Source organism: Rhamphochromis longiceps, linkage group LG9, assembly GCF_057381845.1.
Source record: "Rhamphochromis longiceps isolate RC_006_pf linkage group LG9, R_longiceps_female_GT1.1, whole genome shotgun sequence".
Lineage (NCBI taxonomy): Eukaryota > Metazoa > Chordata > Actinopteri > Cichliformes > Cichlidae > Rhamphochromis > Rhamphochromis longiceps.
The window spans coordinates 32159349-32181355 of NC_140565.1; the positions used below are offsets into that span (position 1 = coordinate 32159349).

The 22007-nt window shown below is 43.6% G+C and overlaps 1 protein-coding gene across 2 annotated transcripts; it reads right to left on the minus strand.

The window, feature by feature from the left end:
- Positions 1 to 1758: 1758 nt before the first annotated feature.
- LOC146662616 (uncharacterized) lies at positions 1759 to 21027 on the minus strand. Of its 2 annotated transcripts, XM_085417551.1 has the most exons (5): positions 20738 to 21027; positions 18117 to 18222; positions 10909 to 11589; positions 5314 to 5668; positions 1759 to 5153 (listed from the first exon to the last, which is right to left on the minus strand). In XM_085417551.1, the coding sequence occupies exons 2-5, from the start codon at positions 18132 to 18134 to the stop codon at positions 5146 to 5148; spliced, it is 1062 nt and encodes a 353-aa protein (XP_085273677.1). In that variant the 5' UTR covers positions 18135 to 18222; positions 20738 to 21027; the 3' UTR covers positions 1759 to 5145. The 2 variants fall into 2 exon arrangements, with proteins under 2 accessions (XP_085273677.1, XP_085273675.1); XM_085417549.1 differs by having other exon boundaries at positions 1759 to 5668.
- Between the last annotated feature and the right edge of the window lie 980 nt (positions 21028 to 22007).

A 22007-nucleotide genomic window follows, 5' to 3' on the forward strand; every position in this document is an offset into this window, starting at 1 on the left:
TCAGAATTGGCTATCTGAGCAAAAGAATGACAACACCACGGAACGGAAGTTTGATACCATCATGGGGAGGCTCTCCAACGGGAGATTGAGAGACCAGTGTCGGAGTGTTAAAGAACAGCTTTGAAATTCTCCTGAGCTTTTCGCATAAAAGAAAAATCAACATCATAATGCGGCTACCTCCTCGGCGCCAGCTGTGGGCTCAAGGCTGGAGCTGAACAAAAACACCCTGATAACGACTGTGTGTTGACTGTTCTTCCCACTCCATGCAAGGCCACCTGGGTTGGCTGGCAGACTGTTTACTTAGCCTGATAGGGCAGAGGACACTGTCTCAGCTGAACTCTGGACACACATACACTAACACTAATAAGCACTCACTCATTCCCTTTCCAAATGCCTTCGATGCTTGTCCTCTCCTGGAGAACACGGCGGGTCTGGGTCCACGCTGGAATAATAGCGCAGGGCAGGATGACTGCTGTGTTTCCTTCGGATTAGTCCTCACCCTCTACCCAACCCTGTGGCTTGTCATGTGTTCCATAATGTTGTACTGTGGACATTTATGTGCTCTCTGTGCAGAGGAGTTTTTTTGTTTCCTGTTCTCATGCTGTCCTCTATAGGAGCCCAGCACGAGTAGAGGTCTCTTTTTCCTCTTCTACTTTCCCATTGTCATGTACTTTTTCCGTGTTTTTCTGTAACGCTGCCGATCTCCGACCTGTATTCCCATGTGATGTCTATGTTGTGTGTGTAAGTTGGGGGGGGGGTTCTATTCCACTGCGGGGCAACCTGCATGTTGCCAATAAAGCCTTGATTCATTCATTCATTCATCCCTCTGGGCTCCACGCAGCAATACTACACATGAGGGAGGTATGCCCTCAGGTGTCGGTGCGTTGGTGGTTCTTCGTGGTTCTTCGTGTCCGGGGCTGGGCGCTCTGATATATACCAGATCACTCCCGGTGGCTGCTCAGCAGGGCCTGGGTCCGGGGCTTGGTCAGGCCTCTTCTGGGGAGTGCGGGGACCCTTAGGTTTACTCTGGGGCTCTGTTGGCTCTCAGGTGACTGTTTCCTCGCGGCTGCGTGCAGCGGGGCTAGGGGAGGGTCTGTGCTGACGGACGTGGGTTACTGACCTGGTAGCCTGGCTGCCCCTGGGTGGGTCCGGGATGGGCGTGAGGTTCTGGGGGCGCTCCGTCTCTGGGCTGGGACCCGGACCGGGCCTCGGGGGCTTGGGTCCTGGTTGGTGTGTTGCCGGGGTTGTGGGCGGGTGGGTGCATGGGGGCCCAGCCCTGGAGCAGGGTGCCGCCGGTGCGTCGAGCCACCTGGGGGGCTCTTCAACTGGTGGGGGAGATTGTCACATCTTGCAGGAGCTTTCCTCTCCTCAGGAGCTCTCTCTGCAGGAGGGGGAGATACAGGAGAGGTGGAGGAAGATCTCAGCCTGGGTGTTTATTGTCTTATGTAGTCTGGAAGATGAGTGGATGGTGGGGTGGGTGCAGTTTTCTCTGTGGTGGGGTTGGGTGGACTGTCCCGGGCTCTGTGGGGCCGGGCGGCGCTGCTGCACTGGGCCCCGGTCTGGATGGGCCTGGGCCCCCTTTCCCTGGCGGGTCGCGGAGTATGGGGGTGCCTACTGGGGTCAGCGGGGGAGCTGGCCCCAGGGAGGGGTCACTTGCCCCTCCCTTCCTTCCCTCCCCATCTCCAGCTGCCTCCCTCATCCCGCTCCACCACAACATGCAGGGCCTTGGAGTAGGGGTATGTCACCAGGGTGCAGAGGAGGCTACCCCCCCCTCTGTCCCCTTCTGGCTGCCTCTGCCTCAATTTTATCCCACAACTTAGACATTCACATTACTCACACTCTCATTACACATACATATAGGATCTTGGGGGTGGGCACGATACACGGAGTCCAAAGTACCATCAGGGTGTACACCCCACCCCTGGCATCGTTGCCCACCTCTCAATTTTAAATACACGTAGACATTGAGGGCTAGCAGGAGGGACCATGCGCTTACCTGCTGCTCTCTGGCAGGTAGCTCCAAGCCCTCCTGGGTTTTAAATGCACCTTAGAACACACATGCATCAACACTACAATGAGCGGGTGGAGGGAGGTTTGGAGTCTTCTCTCACCCCCATTCTCTGCGACCTGCTGGAGCAGGGGGGCTAGGACTAGGAGGAGGAGTTGGCCGTCCGACTGCGGTCTGGAGTGTGGAGCCTTCCTGCTGCTGCGGAGTCAGGGCGGTCTGCCTCCCCCCACCGCAGGGAAAAGGGAAACACCACCTGGGTCTGGGTGCAGTTCCCCCCTCCAGGGGCGGGGGCACCTAGACCCGGTTTGTAGAGTACGCTTGGGGAGCGTGATCGTGTGTACAGCGTCTCTTTATGTCTGTCTCCACGTTGGTTGAGTGTGGAGTAAGTGCATATGAGAGCATGAGGGCGGGAATGGATGTTTGTGTCTGTGTGTGTCTGTATGTCTGTGTCTATATGTCAGGTTGGGTGTCAGGCGCCACCTCTCTGGGGACATCTCAGGCCCTCCAAGGTTTGGAGGCCTATCTCCCCCTACCACCACTTCCCCTGCCAGTGGCGGACCCCCTCAGACATCGGTGCGTTGGTGGTTCTTTGTGTCCGGGGATGGGCGTCCAGGTACACACCGGCTCACTCCTTGGCGGCCGCTTATCGGGGCCTGGAGCCTGGGGCTCGCTCGGGCCACTTCGGAGGTGGGGTGCCCCCGGCCTCTCGGCCTGGGGCTCGGTCACTCAGGCGCAGCTGGCTGCCGGCGGAGCTCATGGGCGCGTCACTGCAACTCCCCCTGGCTTCTGCTCCGCGGCTGCTGAGTGAGCCCTCATCTGGGACTCTCCTCAGCTCTTTCTGGGACAGTGGCGCGGCTGCCCCTCTGTTGGTCTTCCTTGGTCTCTTGTGTTCTGGGGGCCTCTGGATGTCTGGAGTTTTGATCTCCTCCATACCTGCTTCACGCCCTGGAGGACGGGGCTGTGGCCCCCCCACACCCTCTAGCAGATTATTACATGAAGGAACCTTTTAAAAAACAAAAAACAAGCGCGTCCATGCTCACAGGTGTACACACGGGTGATCACACCCACAAACTACACCCTTTTTGGCTCCTACCTCAAAGCACACTGTGTTCTGTTGATCTTATGTGCTGCACAATAATGTTTAACATTTAGTATTTACTGTCATATTCCCATATATCATTGTGATGTTGTTTATTCTATTACTCTTGTTCTCTTCTGCTTGCTTTCTTTTTTCTTTCTCAGCAGGTGATCCAGGTGATTGATATATGCATTTTTTTTTTCTCTGCCCGTTCTGTTGGTTTTTGTCTTTTGCCCTTCTCCCCCGTCCCTCTTCTCAGCTGTTTCTCTTTCCTTCTTTCTTTCTCCCCTTCTTTCCCCCAGTCAAGTCTGTCCCGTATTCAGTAAGTGAAAATAAAATAAACAATAAAAGGTGAATCAAATGGACCATTATGGCAAGGCTGGGATGGTCAGTTTGGTAAAGTAAATCCGTTGGGCATCTTTCTTTGCCTTTAGACAATAATTCTGATGGCAAAAGAGCCAAACGGGACAGGCAAAAAAAAAAAAAAAAAAAAAAAAAAAAGGTTTACTCTGGCACAGCTGGATGCCGGCAGAGCTGGCGGGCATGCTACTGCAGCCCCTTCTGGCTTCTGTGGCCGCTGGGTGACCCCTCGTCTGGGAATCCTCAGCTCTTCCCAGAGGGTGGCACGGATGCCCCTCCAGTGGTCCTCCTTGGGCTCTCACACTCTGGGGCCTCTGGATGTCTGGGGCCTGGATCTTCTCCATGCCTGGAGAAACCTTTTGAAAACAAGCGCGTTGATCCACACAGGTGTTCACTGTTCATAGACAAACTAAATCTTTCTTGGCTGTTACATCAGGTTGACTGTCACTTCAGTCTTTACTCTGAAATACAGGAAGTGAAATCAAGGCTCAAACTGTTTCTTAATTTAACATTTTAAACTTTTATTTAATTGTTGCAGAATTTCACAACACCAACAACCTTAACAAGAAAACATCTGCAGAACACGTTTTTAAATACATTCAATAAAAACTTGATAACACGACAAAAGATTTCTTCATTCAACTGCTAGAACAAAGCGAACCACTCGACATGAACACTGAAGCAGAACAGTTTAGAAAGCGTAAAATGTGACGAGCAGAACATTTTCATTCATAGCTGCCTCATCAGAACAATGTTTGTCACAGTTGGATATTCAACTGCAATTTGAAGAATTCTCTCCTTCAGGTTGTTGACCATATCCTTAGGAAAGCAGAGGACTTAAGAGTTCTTACTGCACATGCTTTGTACATCCTTTACGGCAGAGTCACCCACAATCAGAGTTTCAGGCCTAGCCTTTAGCTTTCCCTGTGGTCTTCTACTTTTCAACAGATTTTCAGACCTTACTTCGCTGCTTTTAGATGGATGGTTGTCCGATATAGATCCAGGGTCCTTTGATAGTGGAGCAAATCTGTTCTGCAGTTTCACATTCAGTTGTTTTGGAGGTTTGTTGTTAACCATCCTATTCACGGTTGTCCAGTCCTGTTTCCTCCCGTATACAGGGGTAGAAGAGCTTCTCTGTCTCGTAGGAAGTGAAGGCCAGTCGGTTTCAGAGATTTCAGCTCGCTGTGCCCTGCCTGTGATACGTCCTCCCCCTTTCTTGAGACATGATTTGTGTCTTGGTTTTAAGACGCGCATAAGGGGGGGGATTATCGCTTGAGGATTTATTATAATGCGGTTAGCACCTTTCCAGGCTATTGAGGCTGTTCGGTGCCCAGACGCTGTAATCAGGCTTTAGCTGTGTCTAGGCCACAGACACACGGAGCGCTGAAGATACGGTAACTATAAAAATGTTGCTGTTTCTGTTAAGAACGCTTTAGTCCTAATGATCTATAAGTTTCCAGAAGCTATCGCAGGTAAGCTCATACGGAAAAAAGGGAAAAACCAGCATAAAAATCAATAAAAATCAATAAAAGAAGCAAAGCATTTAAAGAGCAAAGACAGGAAGCGTCCACACTCACAAAAGGGGGAGGAGGAGATTCTATCTGAACTCTGTGGAGCCTGATCTCAAGGGTTCTCAGTCTCTGTTCTTTCTCTCTCTTCTGATTCACTGTGATCCAGTGATGGGAATGATTTCAGCCCTTCATGATCCTGCAGATGTTTGCAGAGAGCAGAATATGAAGTGAATGTTTTAGCACACTGGTAACAGTGAAACCGTTCATTTGCCACATGAGATTCCTGAAGCTCTTGTCACACTGGTCACAGCTATAGTTCTTTTTTTAATGTGTAGCTTCATGAAGGTTACGATTACCTGAATGTGAGAAGCTTTTGTCACAGTGTCTGCACTTGTATGGTTTCTCTCCTGTGTGGACTCGCTTGTGCCTTTTAAGCTGACTTGTACTGATGAACGATGACCCACACTGATCACAGAGGTGCTTTTTAACCCCACTGTGAATGAGTTCATGGCGTTTTAATGTACTTGGAGTGGGGAAGCCTTTCCCACATTTGTTGCAGTAGTTCAGTTTGTGTCTAGTGTGTCTTCGCTGGTGTGTTTTGAGGCTTGTTTGCTGACTGAACATTTTTCCACAAAAGTCACAAAAAAATTCTTTCCCGCCACCACAGCAACGACAGAGTTGAGAACTGCATCCATCTGTGTCGCTCTGCTTCTAAACAAAGACACAAACACAGTGTAAGTCAGTCACTTCAACATTTTTATCCTCAACGTTGCCTGAAATAAAGAGCATCTCTGCAGATGTCCAATTACATTTTACTGTTTAGAGCGCAGGTGTCGAACTCCAGGCCTTAGATGTGTCCTTGATCCAAATCAGGGGAGTTTGACACCCCTGATTTGGATCATAGCACTTACCTTACTGAACTACTATAACTAAAATTATACAAAAAAGTATAAGCACGTCATATTCAAGAGGCACACGCGCTTAACTTAATGTTACCCCAAATTTGTATCCAGAACAGAATTTTGTTTGACTCACTAAATAAAGAATGAAGACTAATATAGTGCTTTAAAGCTGGCAGATGAACAGTGTTGGGCAAATTACTTTGAAAAAGTAATTAATTATAGTTACTAGTTACTTCTTCAAAAAAGTAACTGAGTTAGTAACTGAGTTACAATATTCTAAAAGTAATTAATTACTTGAAAAGTAACTATTGCATTACTTAAACAAACAAACAAAAAAACGTTTAACCCTCTGGGGTCCAGGGTATAATTGGCCATTTTTTCTAACTTTTGATTTTACCTCCACATTTCACCTTGAAAAACTTTGCCTTGTTTGGTATCATCCTTTTCAGCACAACCTCACGTGTCTGAATTTACAGTTATGTTTTCATTTTGACATACTGTATTAACACAACTGATCAAAAATCAGACAAAAAACATAAAATCAGAGTAGAAAAAGTGATTTTTTACTGTAACAACCACAAACATGTTTAATGAATCATATTTCATAACTTTAAATGCAAATATAAATTGTCAATTTTAAAATCATACGCACAAGTTTTGCAAACAACAAAGTTATTTGCATCCATTTACCTTTTATCTTGATTTTTTAAATAACCACTTCAAACTATTTACAGAACAATCAGCTGTTCTTCAATAAGATGCCACACAAATTATTTGTGCCACTCCAAAAATTTCTGTCCACTATAAAGGAAACATCACAGCCTGATACCTGCAGGTCTGACAGCAGGTGTATCACTCCTGTTTCTACCTGGAGACAGTAGTCACCTCATTGTTCTGACACACAACACAAAACTATCCACAACACTACACACTAACTACACAATTCAACACATTAACTACACACTCCAAACACGCTAAACATCACAAATCTCTCACGACTCAAAACTCACTCTCTCTTTTTCTGCTTGTAACGCCGTTATTCCCATCACTGCAGATGACACATTGGAAACTAAAGCAAAAGCTTCTTACTATTTTGTGTCACCTTGACCTTTGACCTAGGACCTTGATGCATTACATACTAAAATTGTGTATTTTATTATCTTTACCATATAATTGGAGAAGTATTGGCTCAAGACTTTTGCCAAGCTGTAAAAACTTCCAGTCTCCCAATAGGATGAGTCCACAGGGTAGGGCTGAACGATATATTGCATTTGCGATAATATCGCGACATGATCAAGTGCAATTTTCTAACCGCAAAGGCTGCGATTATACTCTGGACATGTCCAAATTCATGGGCTGCATCCTCCTGAGGCCGCATTTGTAGACCGATTACGTCACAGCGACGCGCCGAAGGCTGTCCAAATTACTACCATATCCCAGAATTCATAGCGCGGCCGAGCCAAACTCCAGTTTCCAGCAATGGCGGCCGCTACTAAGTTTTAAAATTACTCATACTAATCTTTCTGGGTCACAAAATAAACTTTTAACATATTTTCAGGCGAGAAAGTAGTTGTGTAAACATCAAATATCTGCTCGGTTTATCAAGATATCCCATATTTGCAAAAGTGCTTCGACGTTTTCAGAGGCGTCTGCTACCCACCAGCTCGACAGCTAGCCGGGAGCTCGAGTGTTACTGATGCGGCCGAGAACGGCACAACTCCCGGCACATCATTTTCAGATCACCGCGGAGTTTCGCTGCTCGGGTTAAACGTAATATATAAGTCACTTAGACAACCTAAAAATGTTATTGTTGGGCTTTTTTCAGTGTTTTGTTTGTTCGTGAGTAAATCGGTTTGGCTGAGATTAAAGTTATTAGATTAGATAAAATAAAACTTTATTAATCCCCCGGGTGGGTTCCTCCTTGGTTTTCACACAGCTGACTAAACGTCAAACAGAAAACTTATTAAACAGAAGTATGAGACAGTCGAGAATTTACACCAGTGTCTGGTTATATTTTAGATAGCAAGAAGCAGACGGCCGAGTTTATTAAACTCCACCGAGACAGCGGTGACGCTAATCAGAAGGCTAGACCGTCCAATTTCACGCCTTTAAACTTTAAAGGCGTGTTTGTGTGTGTGTTTATACAATTGCTATTATGTTTGCACTTTATGTGTAATGTTACTGACTGCAGAGATCAGTAAGATGTGTGTATTTTTTATTTATTAGTTTTATTTATTTAATATTATTTTTTAATTGAATGACTGTCTAGTAGTTCACAGATGTCGAAAAACTGAGTGTGGTAAAGCCACTGATTTTGTTTATGTATATTTCTGCAATCTGCACATTGTACTGACTTTCATTTTAATGTTTACACCAGGGTTCCTTGTCAGCACTTTATGCTCAGATGTTTGTAAGCTAAAAATAAACTATTGTGTATGTTCAAATATACTGTTGTGATTGAAGAAGTTAAATAAAAATGTCAGTCATCAATTCATGCATCACCTCATGTCATCATAACAGAGGTCTGTCTTCCAGGAAAGAACAGTTTAAAATTAATGTAATATAGTATTGGCCATACTATATGATGTATTGCTTGTCTTTGTTTAATAATACAGAAGACAAATACCTTAAAAAATAATCGCATATCGCATCGCAATCGCAATATTGGGGCAAAAAATCGCAATTAGATTATTTTCCATAATCGTTCAGCCCTACCACAGGGGGAGCACCCTCAAGCACCCCAACCACGGACTCCAAGAAGGCTGAACACTTTAAACCACAGTTGTCGAAATCCAGGGCTCGATGGGTGGTGTCCTGCAGGTTTTAGATGTGTTCTTGATACAAGACAGCTGATTTCAATGGCTAAATTACTTCAACATGTCTTGAAGTGTTTACCGTAACAGTAAACACAGCCGGAATTCATACATAAAGTACACCGGATTATAAGACGCACTGGCGATTTTTGAGAAAATTAAAAAGAATTGTAAGTCTGACTTATAGTGCAGAAAATACGGTAATCACATAATTCATGTTATGGAAAACCTGCAGGGCACCAGCCCTCAAACCCTGGAGTTCGACACCCATGCTTGAAGCTGCCAATCGGCCCATAAGCACAGACGACTGTCGGGACCTATTCAGTGACAAAGGAATAGGGAACAAACCCTCTCATTCTGGAGAAACTCCACCATACCGGCAGCAACCCGAAGGGATACTAAGGTACCCAGCCAAGGCCGACACCTCACACAAAGGGCAAATCCAGACTGGTTCCAAGCCCAAGCCTCACGTTCAGATGAGCCTGACTGTATGTAGCTGGTACCTCTGAACCAAATGCAATAACTAAGGCTCCTTTATAACCAGAGAGGTGTTGTTCAATGTCCCAATCACTAGCCTGGGTAGCCGGGGATCAGTCCACCAGAGTGCACTAAACCCAAATGCAGTGTGGTGCCTCCTGCAGGTGGTGGGCCGTTCTTTGAGCTGTGGCCTGTTGGGTCCCAGCAACTAAGGCAGGGGTGGCCAACTCAAGGCCTCGAGAGCCGGTGTCCTGCAGGTTTTAGATGTGTCCTTGATCCATCACAGCTGATTTAAATGGCTAAATTACCTCCTCAACATTTCTTGAAGTTCTCCAGAGGCCTGGTAATGAACTAATCATTTGATTTAGGTGTGTTGACCCAGGGTGTTATCTAAAACCTGCAGGACACCAGCTGTTAGGTTTGTAGCTTGAACCCATCCGCTGGAACGTTGAAGACAATATAATTACACTGCTAAGCAAGACACAAGTAGGCAAACTTCTTCATGGTACTCGTGCACGGGAGAGAACCAGACAGAGCGCCGTTCCTTCGCTTGACCCCAGTAGCTCTCGTCCGTTCTCCCATACACTGTCCTTTTATTGAGGTTACATGAATATGCATAGGTTCATTAACATACGACGTCTACATACAAACAAAGAGTACCTTGCCTGTGTGTGTGTGTGTGTGTGTGTGTGTGTGTGTGTGTGTGTGTGGGGACTGCTGATCAAAGGGTCAAACATCCTTGGTCAGGGAGAGGGTAGCCTCCCCCTCACCCTAGATGGTTCATCCTAGATAACACGGTGAGGAAGTCCTGCAGTTCATCTAAACAAAGAGCACTTAGACTAGAACAGACGCAACTACGTTAATCCTACCATAAAATAATAAGACACGGTATGACCTCTCATGCTCCCAAAGTGCTGTCTAATACACACAAAGTTTGCAGACTATCAAGGATCAAAACCTCTACCAATCTACAACTAATTACAAAACTCTAAGCATATATAAGTAAATATTTCTAAGCATAAATGACAATCAACAATACAAATCTAACACCAGCTCTCAAGACCTGGAGTTGGCCACCCCTGAACTAAGGCTTGGACGCCAGGTGCTAACCCTCAGGTACCCTCCCCAGGCCTCGGCCAGGGTGATGCCCCGGTAACCCTATCCCAGGGCAAGGTGAACTGTTCCCTAGATTTTTCTTTCACACAGGTTTTTTGAATCACTCTTTGCCTGTCCCTCAGTCAAGGACCAATTTGCCATGGGAGACTCTACCAACATAGCACCTGGGATCTCCAGGACACACAAAACCCTTCACCATGATAAGGTAGCAAATCATAGCGAAGGGTTTTCATATAAAAAAAAGAAAAGAAAGTGTGATGTACAGCTCTCTCCATGCCCTAGCATGTGATATAATACTCAATATAGTTTCTTGAAACTTTAACCCTAGGCACAAAGAATGAAGGTCAAGTTCAAATGCTTAGCCAACCTAGACGCTCATGTCCTCCAAGGCCTAGTATTGTGGATAATACAAATTGTGCACAATTTAAAGTTTTCACTGGTTTTCATGTTCGTTGTGACCATGACCCAATTTTTACAAAACTAAAACTTTTCAAGCAGTTATCAGTGTCTACCATCACACAAACTTTGAAAACGACATCATGAAAACTGTGGATGATACATTGGTGACAAAAAAATAACCTGAATTGATTAGATACTCTGTCGCATCGAAAGGAGAGGAGGAGAGGAGAATACAAATACATACCTCACAGTAACTGCACTTGAAGAGTCTCTTTCTGGTGTGGATCTGTTGGTGTGCTTTCAGGGAATATGGAGCGTTAAAAGCTTTATCACACAGGTCACACTTATAGGGTCTCTCATCAGTGTGAGAAAATTTGTGGATTTGTAAATGTTTGTATGCTACAAATCGTTTGCCACACTGATCACAGCAGTACACATCCTGTCCCGTGTGAATCCGCTGGTGTTTGTTTCGATTCTCTATATGGCTGAAGGTTCTCCCACAGATGTCACAGCTGTATGCTTTAATTCCTGAGTGGGAAACTTGATGAATCCTTAAGTGGCTACCTTGAGTAAAACTTCTATCACACTGATCACAAGTGTATGCTTTAACTCCACTGTGGATGAGCTTATGCCTTTCTAAGCCTTGTTTCCATGTGAAACTTTTCCCACACTGATCACAGGTGTGTGCTTTAATTCCACTGTGGAGGCTTTGATGAGTTTTTAGGGCACTCTTTTGAGTAAAAGACTTTCCACACAAGTCACAATTGAATGCTTTAACACCACTGTGGATGAGTTGGTGTGTTTTTAAGTTTCCAGGCCGAGTAAAAGCCTTCCCACACTCGTCACAGGTGTATTTTTTCTCTCCCTTTCTTCTTTGAGGCTTGTCGGCCTCCTGAGTGCTCGGACCTCCTGCTCCATGTTGGTCCTGCAATGACAGAGATACAAACAGAGGCAATGAGTGAAATGCAGTCGTGGAACAAAATGAGCCGTAAATTAATACTAGTTTAAAATCCGAGGATGAAACAGCACGAAGGCTTGATAAAAAGAAATTATAATTACATTTGAATAAATCTAAACATATGTTATTTGGAAATAGTAGTTTAAATACAAATGCTAAGATTCATATAAAGGGTGTTGATATTGAAAGAGTCAGTGCGAATAAATTTCTGGGGGTAATAATAGATGAAAAACTTAACTGGAGAGCTCACGTAAGATATATTCATTACAAAGTATCACAAAGCATTGCAATAATAAACAAGCTAAAGCAGGTATTAGACAGAACATCACTTCATATTCGCTACTGTTCACCGGTTTCACCATACTTAAGCTATTGTGCAGAGGCCTGGGGCAACAACTATATAACCACACTACATTCACTTTTTACTCTTAAAAAAAAAAAAAGAAAAAAAAAAGCAGCTCAAATCATCCACAATGCAGGTTACAGGAACATACAAACTCACTATTCTTGCAGTCTGAAATATTGAAAGTTGACGATCTAGTGAAATTCCAAACAGCACAAAGTCTATTCAAAGCAAAAAATAAAGAACTGCCACATAATATTCAGAGCATGTTTTTTTTGAAAGAAGGAAGTTATTATTTAAGGGTTTTTTGTAACTTCGAAACAGGGAAGGTACGCACTACAAGAAAAAGCTTTTGTGTTTCCGTGCATGGAGTGAAACTGTGGAACAGTTTGAATATGGAATTAAAGCCATGTCCGAACATAAACCAGTTCAAAAAGAGTTATAAAAATATGATCTTCTCGAACTATAAAGAAAGGGAAAAATATTGAAATTAAGTGAATGTCTCTATTTAAAAAAATGTCATGATGTGATATTAGAGTATATATTATATCAGAAATCTGTTCACTATTTAAGCTGACTAAATATTAACTGATAACTTATGGCAAAGGGGTGGGATTAAATAAGTGTGTACTTCTTCCCACTCCCTTTGAACATGTAAAGGAATCAGAATGGTAGCTATATTGAAATATATTGACTTTTATGTAGTATTTTTTCTCTCTCTTATTTTCTTTACTAAATGTACCTATATATTGTTTACATGTTTGAAATATAGTAACAACAACAACAATATGCAGTCATGTTAGCAACAAGGCTGCTTAATAGAAAAGAGAATTTCAAGCAGATCAATTTTTAGTTCCATTTATTTCAATTTTATTTACACAGCGCCAAATCACAACAACAGCCACCTCAAGGTGCTTTATATTGTAAGGTAGACCCTGCAGTAATACAACCCCCCCCCCCCCCCCGAAAACCTAACAATCATATGACTCCCTATGGGCAAGCACGTTGGTGACAGGTGAAGGAAAAACTGTCTTTAAACAGGAAGAAACCTCCAGGAGAACCATCTGTGAGAGACAGGACGAAATGCATGCTGTGAAAGAGAGACAGAGATTGATAATAATTTATTTATTTATTGGAATATGACTCAATGCAGAGAGGTCTATTAACACATAGTGAATGAAAAAGGTGACTGAAGAAGAAAAACTTGATGCATCATGGGAATCCCCGGCAGCCTACGTCTATTGCAGCATAACTAGGAAAGTTTGAAGCCTAATCTTGAAAGTAGAGATAGTGTCTGTCTCCTGAATCCAAACTGGAAGCTGGTTCCACAGAAGAGGGGCCTGAAAACTGAAGGCTCTGCCTCCCATTCTACTTTTAAATACTCTAGGAACAACAAGTAGTATTTTTAGTATTTTAGTATTTTAGTATTTATTTATTTATTGTCATTGTCAGAGAACAATGAAATTGCATTTGGGGCTTCCGTACAACCCGTAAATAAAATAATGAAGAAAATAATAAATACCCCTTAAAACCCAAGTGTAAATATTTAACCCAGTGTGACTCCAGTGCAATAAGACAATCCTTAGCAACAACATGAGAACATGACAAGTAAACATGAGAACCTGACGGCCTGCAGAGCGAGAGCAAAGTGCTCTAATAGGGTGATATGGTACTACAAGGTCATTAAGATAAGATGGGGCCTGATTATTTAAGACCTTGTATGTGAGGAGCAGGATTTTGAATTCAATTCTGGATTTAACAGGAAGCCAATAAAGGGAAGCCAAAACAGGAGAAATATGCTCTCTCTTTCTAGTCCCTGTCAGGACTCTTGCTGCAGCATTTTGGATTAACTGAAGGCTTTTAAGGGAGTTTTAAGGACATCCTGATAATAATGAATTACAAAAGTGCAACAAAGAAGTAACAAATGCATGTACTAGTTTTTCAGTCTCACTCTGAGACAACATATTTCTAATTTTAGGAATATTGTACAAGTGGAAGAAGGCAGTCCTAGATATTTGTTTAATATGTAGAAATGTTTAGTATGTGGTAGTAGCACATGAAATCCCACCAAGTGCGAGTGCAAACCAAGACAAAACTTAATGGGCTGAAAATTGAAGCTGGCACAGAAGTGCCAAATCCTGCAGTTCTTCTAGAGGCCACTCGAGGGGTCTTAGACAATTATCTTAACATGACTGAATATAAAAAGGGCATCTTAGATAGGCAGAGTTTCTCAGAAGTAAAGCAAGCAGATGTTCTTCAAAATATCTGCATATACAAATTCTGAACATGACATCATCAAATATTTCAGTAATTATGACAAGTATGCTCAGTGTAAACATCCCATTTCCTTACTTGGAGATAATTGTGGCTGATGCTTCAAAATGTGGAGGTCAAATTCAAAGGGTCGCATCACAATGGATTAGTCCATCTTTTATATTGCTCAAAAAATTGAAAATATATATCTTAGATCAAAAATAGCCAATAAGCCATTTGATTTTTTTAAAAGTAACTCAATGAGTCCTTATACACAAATGTTAATATTAACTCAGAATGGCACTAAATATGTAGCAGGTCTATACTTTTAAGAGATAAGATAAGACTTGGCGACCGTGGCTCAGGGGGTTGGGAATCGTATCTGTAACCGGAAGGTCGCCGGTTCGATCCCTGGGCTCTCTGTCCTGGTCGTTGTGTCCTTGGGCAAGACACTTTACCCTACTTGCCTACTGGTGTTGGCCAGAGGGGCCGATGGCGCGATATGGCAGCCTCACTTCTGTCAGTCTGCCCCAGGGTAGCTGTGGCTACAACTGTAGCTGCCTCCACCAGTGTGTGAATGTGAGAGTGAATGAATAGTGGTATTGTAAAGCGCTTTGGGTGCCTTGAAAAGCGCTATATAAATCCAATCCATCATTATTATTATTATTATTATTATTATTATTATTATTGATCCCACAACGGGGAAATTTTTGCGTCACCTCAGCTCAGGTACAGATATCAGAAGGAAATACAAAAATACAATTGAGTACAATCAATGAAAAAAACTAAGATAATACACTATATACAATGGTAGCATACACAGTATGTAATTATGGATATAGTTGGAAATATGGAAGACAAACTATATAGCTTGGAAGGTCATGGAAGGTCCATTATGCATGAAGTGGTGACCGTGGATGTTCACAGTGTCCACTGACTCATGACATCGTGATTGAGGAGTTATAGAGTCTAACTGCTGTTGGGATGAATGATCTGCAAAAGCGCTCCTTCCTGCAGCAAGGGTGTTTCAGTCTCTGACTAAAGGAGCTGCTCAGCCCACTCACATACTCATGCAGTGGGTGATGTGGGTTGTTCATGATGGATGTCAGCTTTACTAACATCCTCCCCTCACCGACCATCTCCACAGACTCCAGGGGACATCCCAGCATGGAGCTAGACCTCCGCACCAGTTTGTCAATCCTGCTTCTGTCCCTGTCCGTGCATCCACTCCCCCAGCAGGCCACTGCATAGAAAAGGGCAGATGCTACCACAGTGTCATAGAATGTCCTTAACAGAGTCCTGCAGACTCCGAAGGACCTCAGTCTCCTCAACAGGTGGAGTCGACTCTGGCCCTTCTTATACAGGACGTCTGTATTTGTAGTCCAGTCCAGTTTATTGTTGAGGTGAACACCCAGTTACTTATAAGAGTCCACTATCTCAATGTCTTTCCCTTGGATGTTCACCGGTGTTGCAGGGGGGGGACTTCCTCCTGAAGTCTATGATCATCTCCTTTGTCTTGCTGGCGTTGATTTGGAGTACGTTGGTCTCACACCAGCCAACAAAGTCACTGATGACCCCCCTGTATTCCTGATCATTCCCGTCTGATACGCATCCAATGATGGCTGTATCATCTGAGAACTTCTGTATATGGCAATCGTCCGAATTATAACAGAAGTCTGAAGTGTAAAGGCTGAACAGGAAAGGTGAGAGAACCGTGCCCTGTGGTGCCCCCGTGCTGCAGATTACCACCTCGGACACACAGTCATGGAGCCTCACATACTGTGGTCTGTTGGTAAGGTAGTCGATGGTCCATGCAGTCAGCTGTTTGCCTACTCCGGCTCCCTCCAGCTTCCCTCTCAGTAGTGCGGGTTGGATGGTGTTGAAAGCACTGGAGAAGTCAAAAAACATGATCCTCACAGTGCTCCCCGCCTGCTCTAGGTGAGAGAGGGATCGGTGTACCAGGTAGATGACAGCGTCATCCACCCCAATTCGAGAACGGTAGGCGAACTTCCTTGCCTTCGTCCTCTTGAGCTGATTTCTCACCTGATCAGCTGTGAAGTAGATGTGAGGCTGGGCTGGAGTGGGGGGGTGGGGCTTGCTTTGTTGTGGATAGATGTGTGGATAGGGGTGAAGCAGGGTTGTGGTGAGAGGAGAGCTCAGGTGACAATGGCATTGCACCCGGAGGGGGGGGTGGCAAATGGAGGGGGGTTAATGGAACCTGGGGGGTGGGAGAGGTGATAAGTGGGCCATATTCAAATGTCAAAGGAGCTTGCAAAGAAAAGTGTCTGGACTTCTTTAAGTTACTTGAAGACGTTTCACCTCTCATCCGAGAAGCTTCTTCAGTTCTAAGGTCAAATGGTGGAGAGTCCCAGATATAAACCTAGTGGGAGTGACCCCCCACAGAGGGACAAAAGGACCCCCTGATGATCCTCTAATCGCCTAGATTCAAGTCGTTAGCCCACCCCCGGCCAGCAGACACTGTGGCTCCTCCATTGTCCTGGAAATGTCCAGAGATTTGTTTCATGTTCCTTTAGACTTCTCTGACGTTTTTCTGTTGGAGTTGGTTTTCCATCTTCCTCCTGAAGCACTCCTTGCCTTCTCGGATCTTGTATTTAAGATCCTTTTGGACTTTCTTAAGTTCCTCCTTGTCTCCCGACCAGAAAGCACTCTTCTTCTTGTACAGCAGGGCCTTCAGTTCTCGGGTGACCCACGGTTTATTGTTTGAGAAACACTGTATCTTCTTGGTAGGCACAGTGTTCTCAACACAGAAATGTAGTCCGCGATGCAGTGAGTGAGGGCGTCGATGTCCTCACCGTGAGGCTTGCAGAGTTCCTGCCAGTCTGTGCATTCAAAACAGTCTCTTAAGGCCTCAGTGCATTCCTCAGACCACACCCATATCACCTTCTTCGTGGGGGGGTTCCTCTTCACCATAGGAGTGTAGGTGGGGTGGAGAAGGACCAGGTTGTGGTCTTAGTGGCCAAGCGGGGGGAGGGGTGATGCACTGTAAGCCTGCTTTGTGTTGGCAAACAATAGATCCAGGGATTTGCTGTCCCTTGTATGGCAGTCAACGTACTGGAAGAAGTTTGGGAGAGTGACAGATAGTGAGGCATGATTGAAGTCCCCAGAAATAATAATGAGGGACTGCGGATGTGCCATCTGTAGCTGAGAGACAGTGGAGTGAATGTAATCACAGGCTGCTGTAGCGTCGGCCGAGGGTGGGATGTAAACAGTCAGCACAATAACGTGTGAAAATTCCCTGGCCAGGTGGTATGGCCGGACGCTAACTGCCAACAGTTCAATGTCTTTGGTACAGCTCTGTTCCTTCACAGTGATGTGCTCCGAGTTACACCATCTCTCATTGACATACATTGCTAGTCCCCCACCTCTCCTCTTACCACTCTCCATTGCATTCCGGTCCGCTCTAACCAGTTGAAAGCCATCCAGACTTATGACAGAGTCCGGTGTGTGGTCCGTGAGCCATGTCTCAGTGAACAGGAGGAGGCTGCTCTGCTTGAACTCCTACTTTCCATGTTTTCTTTTATTTGTTTGTAACATTTATTAGCACAGCGTGACAGTTCATGATTTAATTACTTTATCTGGTCATCCTAAACATAATTTCAAAGCATTATTTGAACATCCTGATAAGGAATTACACTTTCTTAGGTATACGTTGATAATACAGGGTTAGATTCCTCCTGCCTTCAGAACTCTCTCAGTTCTTGTTATCAAAACGAAATGTCCTGAATACTGCTCACTGAAAAAAATTATTCAATGTATGAAAATGTGTGGTTTTAATTTTAATCTTGATTTTTAAAGACTTTGTTTCAGTGTCCTGTGACCTTTTATTTTGTCTTTTAACATCAGTTTAAAAAAAATGTAACAGCAATATTTTCCTCACCTTCTGTGTTGAGCTCATTGTTTCCTGTGTAGTGACTCAGCTGAGTCCAGACGGCTGAAAATGTTCCTCTGCTGCTCCGTCAGACTCTTCTCCTCCTGCTGATCAGCTGGGACACAAAGCAGATATTCGTTAGGCTCCACACTGCACTGAAGAGTCAAAGTGTCTCACATGTTAAAAGTACAAATTTTACTCTGTGACTCTTTGTAGAAATCATTGTACTGCAAAGTGGGGTAACTCTCTTATTAAGTAACACTTCAGGAGTAACTGTGACATTGGTTCTAAGCAGCCTTTTTACTATGACAGGGCCTTAAACTCATGTCTCAAAGGATGGATTTGGGTTTATACACTTTTGTGGGATATGACTAGTTCTGGCCTATTATGCTAGGGTAGGCATCTAAAACTCTCATTCTAATGTGCACTAAAATATGTATTTTTGAATAAAAACAACATTTATTATATGAATGTCTGTATTTGATCCCTGGAAGAAGAAAAAGGAAGCAGAGCAAACAAAGACCTGAGCAAAGCAACTTTTAGACCATTAATTTGTTCCAGCAGCTGCAGGATGAATAGAAGCAGTCAGTGCATGAATAAACATCTGCACATTGATTTTCTATTAGAGGAACAAAGTGAATGCAGACACTGACAGAGACAAACTCTTTCCAAACCCTCAGAACAAAAGCTGTCCATCTTTGTGTGACTGTCAAAATGCTTTTTACAAATCCTGCTTGAAAAGATCTTCCTCCCCTTGACTGCAGCTACAGCATCTACTCTTGACAATAGATTGCTGTTGCTGACCAATATTAGCCCCTTCCACTACCACCTACTTGGCTCAGCTCGATTCAACCTTCAGCATTCAGGTATTAGCTGGTACCAGGTAGTTAATTTTTTACCTAGTCGATGCGAACACTGTGGTCCAGAGGTGCAGATGCTTACCCTCAGTTCAGCAGCAAGTACCACCGTCTCAATGTTCTCCATTGTTCTGTTGTTTTTGATGTATACGAATTATGTCATGGGACTTTTCTCCGTGTTACTGTAACGGTCCTAAGTACACTGAGTTGGTACTCGACTGTAATGAGTTAAGAATTGAGTCGACTTGACTAGGAACTATTGGAAAAGAGGCATGTGTGGACCCAGTAGAGAAGCCACGGTGCCTTTAGGTGCATCGGAAACTCAAGCCAGAAAAGTTTTTTTAAAACAGTTTCAGGTTTCCTGGTTGACATAAAAACATTCTCATTACTTTCTTATAATTTTTTGTATTATTTTAAGTAATTAAGAGCTAACATTATATCAATATTAAAGTTATCAAAACAACCTCATTTTTATTACTAATTCAACAAAGTGTTTGTTAAACAGGGCCAAAACTAAGGTGACACAAAACATATGCATTGCTTTACAGGCATTTTTTAATAGGTTTCTACTTATTATATTCTACCTCAAAAATATTACGTTGTAACCAGTATACTTCATCATATGCTTGCTCCAAATGTCTCTGTGAAAAAGACAAACTAATTTAACCTTGTGAATTTCTTTAATTATCAGATAAGTCATGCCCATTATGATATCTACATGGAATCATTTAGATTCCAGCAGCACCTTTTCATCAACATGTCACACAGACAGAGATTTTTAATTAGAACTGTAGTAAAGAAATGACCTGAGCATGTAACCACTATTAAAGTGATTACACAGGTACTTGAGGAGCTTTCATTTATTTATTTTTAAATTTGTAACATCTGTTAATGTAGAAGTGAATGGCACATGCTGACTTTAGGATTTAATAACTACATGTCTTCAGTTAAACCAGCTAATCATATAAAAACACACAAATATCGTGGAGGTTTAGTAATCATACCCAAAGTACAGGGCATGTATAATGCACAAGTCTTTGTTATATAATTATTACAAAAGGTTTCATTAATGCGATCAGAGAAAGGGTTAACAACAATCTGGTGGAGCTTGCTGATTAACACGTGGTTAAATATTCAGATCATAAGAATAAGTGGTTTTAATAAATACCTGGAGTGAACTCCTGTGGCTTTTGGAGTGTAGACTGCTGGGTATACGAGATGCACCTAAAGGCACCATGGATTCCTTACTTGTGCCCACTTGAACAGTAAATAAGGATGTTGCAGTGACCGAGTCACTGCTGCATGTCTTTATCTTTTTGTCCTGTGTGTTCTTGTTGGTATCTCCATGCTCCTCTTTTCTCTTTTGCAATCCTTTTACTGCCCAGCTGCTGTCTGCAGATCATTTTAGGAGTTCACTTCCTCTCATGTGTTCATCCACAGCAGCTGGATAATAAAGTTTATTGTGACCCTGATACTGCAGCAGATCGCTCTCATCCATTTCCTGTTATCACTTCAAATAGAAACGAGGCTGTAGAGGTTTGGTGCAGGCAGAAAAACAGCTGCAGGGACAATGAAAAGACTTTTCTGCTCCAACTTCTCCCAGCATGCTGAGCTAATGATTAGCTGGTGTTTTTCTCCAAACACTCTCTCACTCTTCTCTCAACGTGTTCACAATAAACTGTGAACAGACACCGAGGAGAGCAGCAGAAGACCTCATTCAGGAGCTAAACTCAACATGAACTGAACTCACAGTAAAGTTAGCTCGGTGCTTACCTTTAGATGAGCCCACAAACCGAGAGAAACTCCGCGATGAAGCTGCAACTCTTTCCAAACACAGGAAACAGATCAGGGAGCAGAGACCCACGTGATTAACGCTGATCTCGGCTACGATCCAGGAGACAAGAGGATCGATCCAAATGTAGACGTTAACGTAGGTATGATATTGAATCGACGTTTTTTATAATTTCTTTCCTCTAGGTTCAGTACTTTGCCCCCGTTTCACGAAAAAGCTGCTCTGTCAGTGCAAACACTTCCCCTCCTGCAGCGACACTTTGCTCCGCCCCCTTCTTCCTGCTCCACATTGGTTTGTTGCTGCGCGGTCACGTGACTAGGCTTCCTTTAAAAAAAACAAAACGTGAGTTGCCGAGAGTGAGAAATGTACGGAAGCGTAGAGCTGCCACCCAGGCAAAAGAAAAACACAAGTGTATCACGTTATAACGTGAAAAGTTTATTGTTCTAACAATATACCATCACGTTTGTACAATTTAGTATTTAGTATTTTAGTATTTATTTATTTATTGTCATTGTCAAGAACAATGAAATTGCGTTTGGGGCTTCCATACAACCCAAAAAAAAGAAGAAAATAATAAATACCCCTTAAAACCCAAGTGTACATATTTAACCCAGTGTGACTCCAATGCAATAAGACAATCCTTAGCAATAATGTTCGTAGAAATTCAGACAAAGACCTGAGAAACATGACAAAATACAACAATGCAACCCATTCAATATTATTGTACTGTGAGATATGATATCAGATATGATAGTTATCTATTTAAGAAAGGGGGGGGGGGCAGGAGGGGGAAGAGAATAAAGATATGATGCACCAATGCAGACCAGTTCATTGCTATTAAGAAGTTGGATATGGTTATTGTCCGTGAGAGGGGGGCAGAGAGTTCAGGAGCCTCACAGCCTGTGGATACAGGCTGTTGGCCAGTCTGGATGTTCTGGCCTGTATAGACCTGTACCTTCTCCCTGAGGGCAGCAGATGGAAAAGGTGGCGCGCAGGGTGATGTTGGTCCCGCAGGATACTGTGCACCCTCCTCAGACAGCGAGTGGGGAAGATATTACTGATCTCTGGCAGACTTGTTCCAATAATTCTGCCAGCTTCTTTCACCACCCGCTGGAGTGCTTGCTGATCGGCCTTGGTGCAGCTGGGGAACCACAGTAGAAATCCATACGTCAGAACGCTGCTGATGGCACAGTTGTAGAAGTTCAACATCAGAGATCTGGGAATGTGTGCGCTCCGCAGTCTCCTCAGGTA

Coding starts and splice junctions, on each gene's coding strand:
- LOC146662616 (XM_085417549.1), bottom strand. Junction 5,669..10,908: donor TCAAGTGCAGTTACTGTGAG/GTATGTATTTGT, acceptor GTCTTTGTTTAG/AAGCAGAGCGACACAGATGG.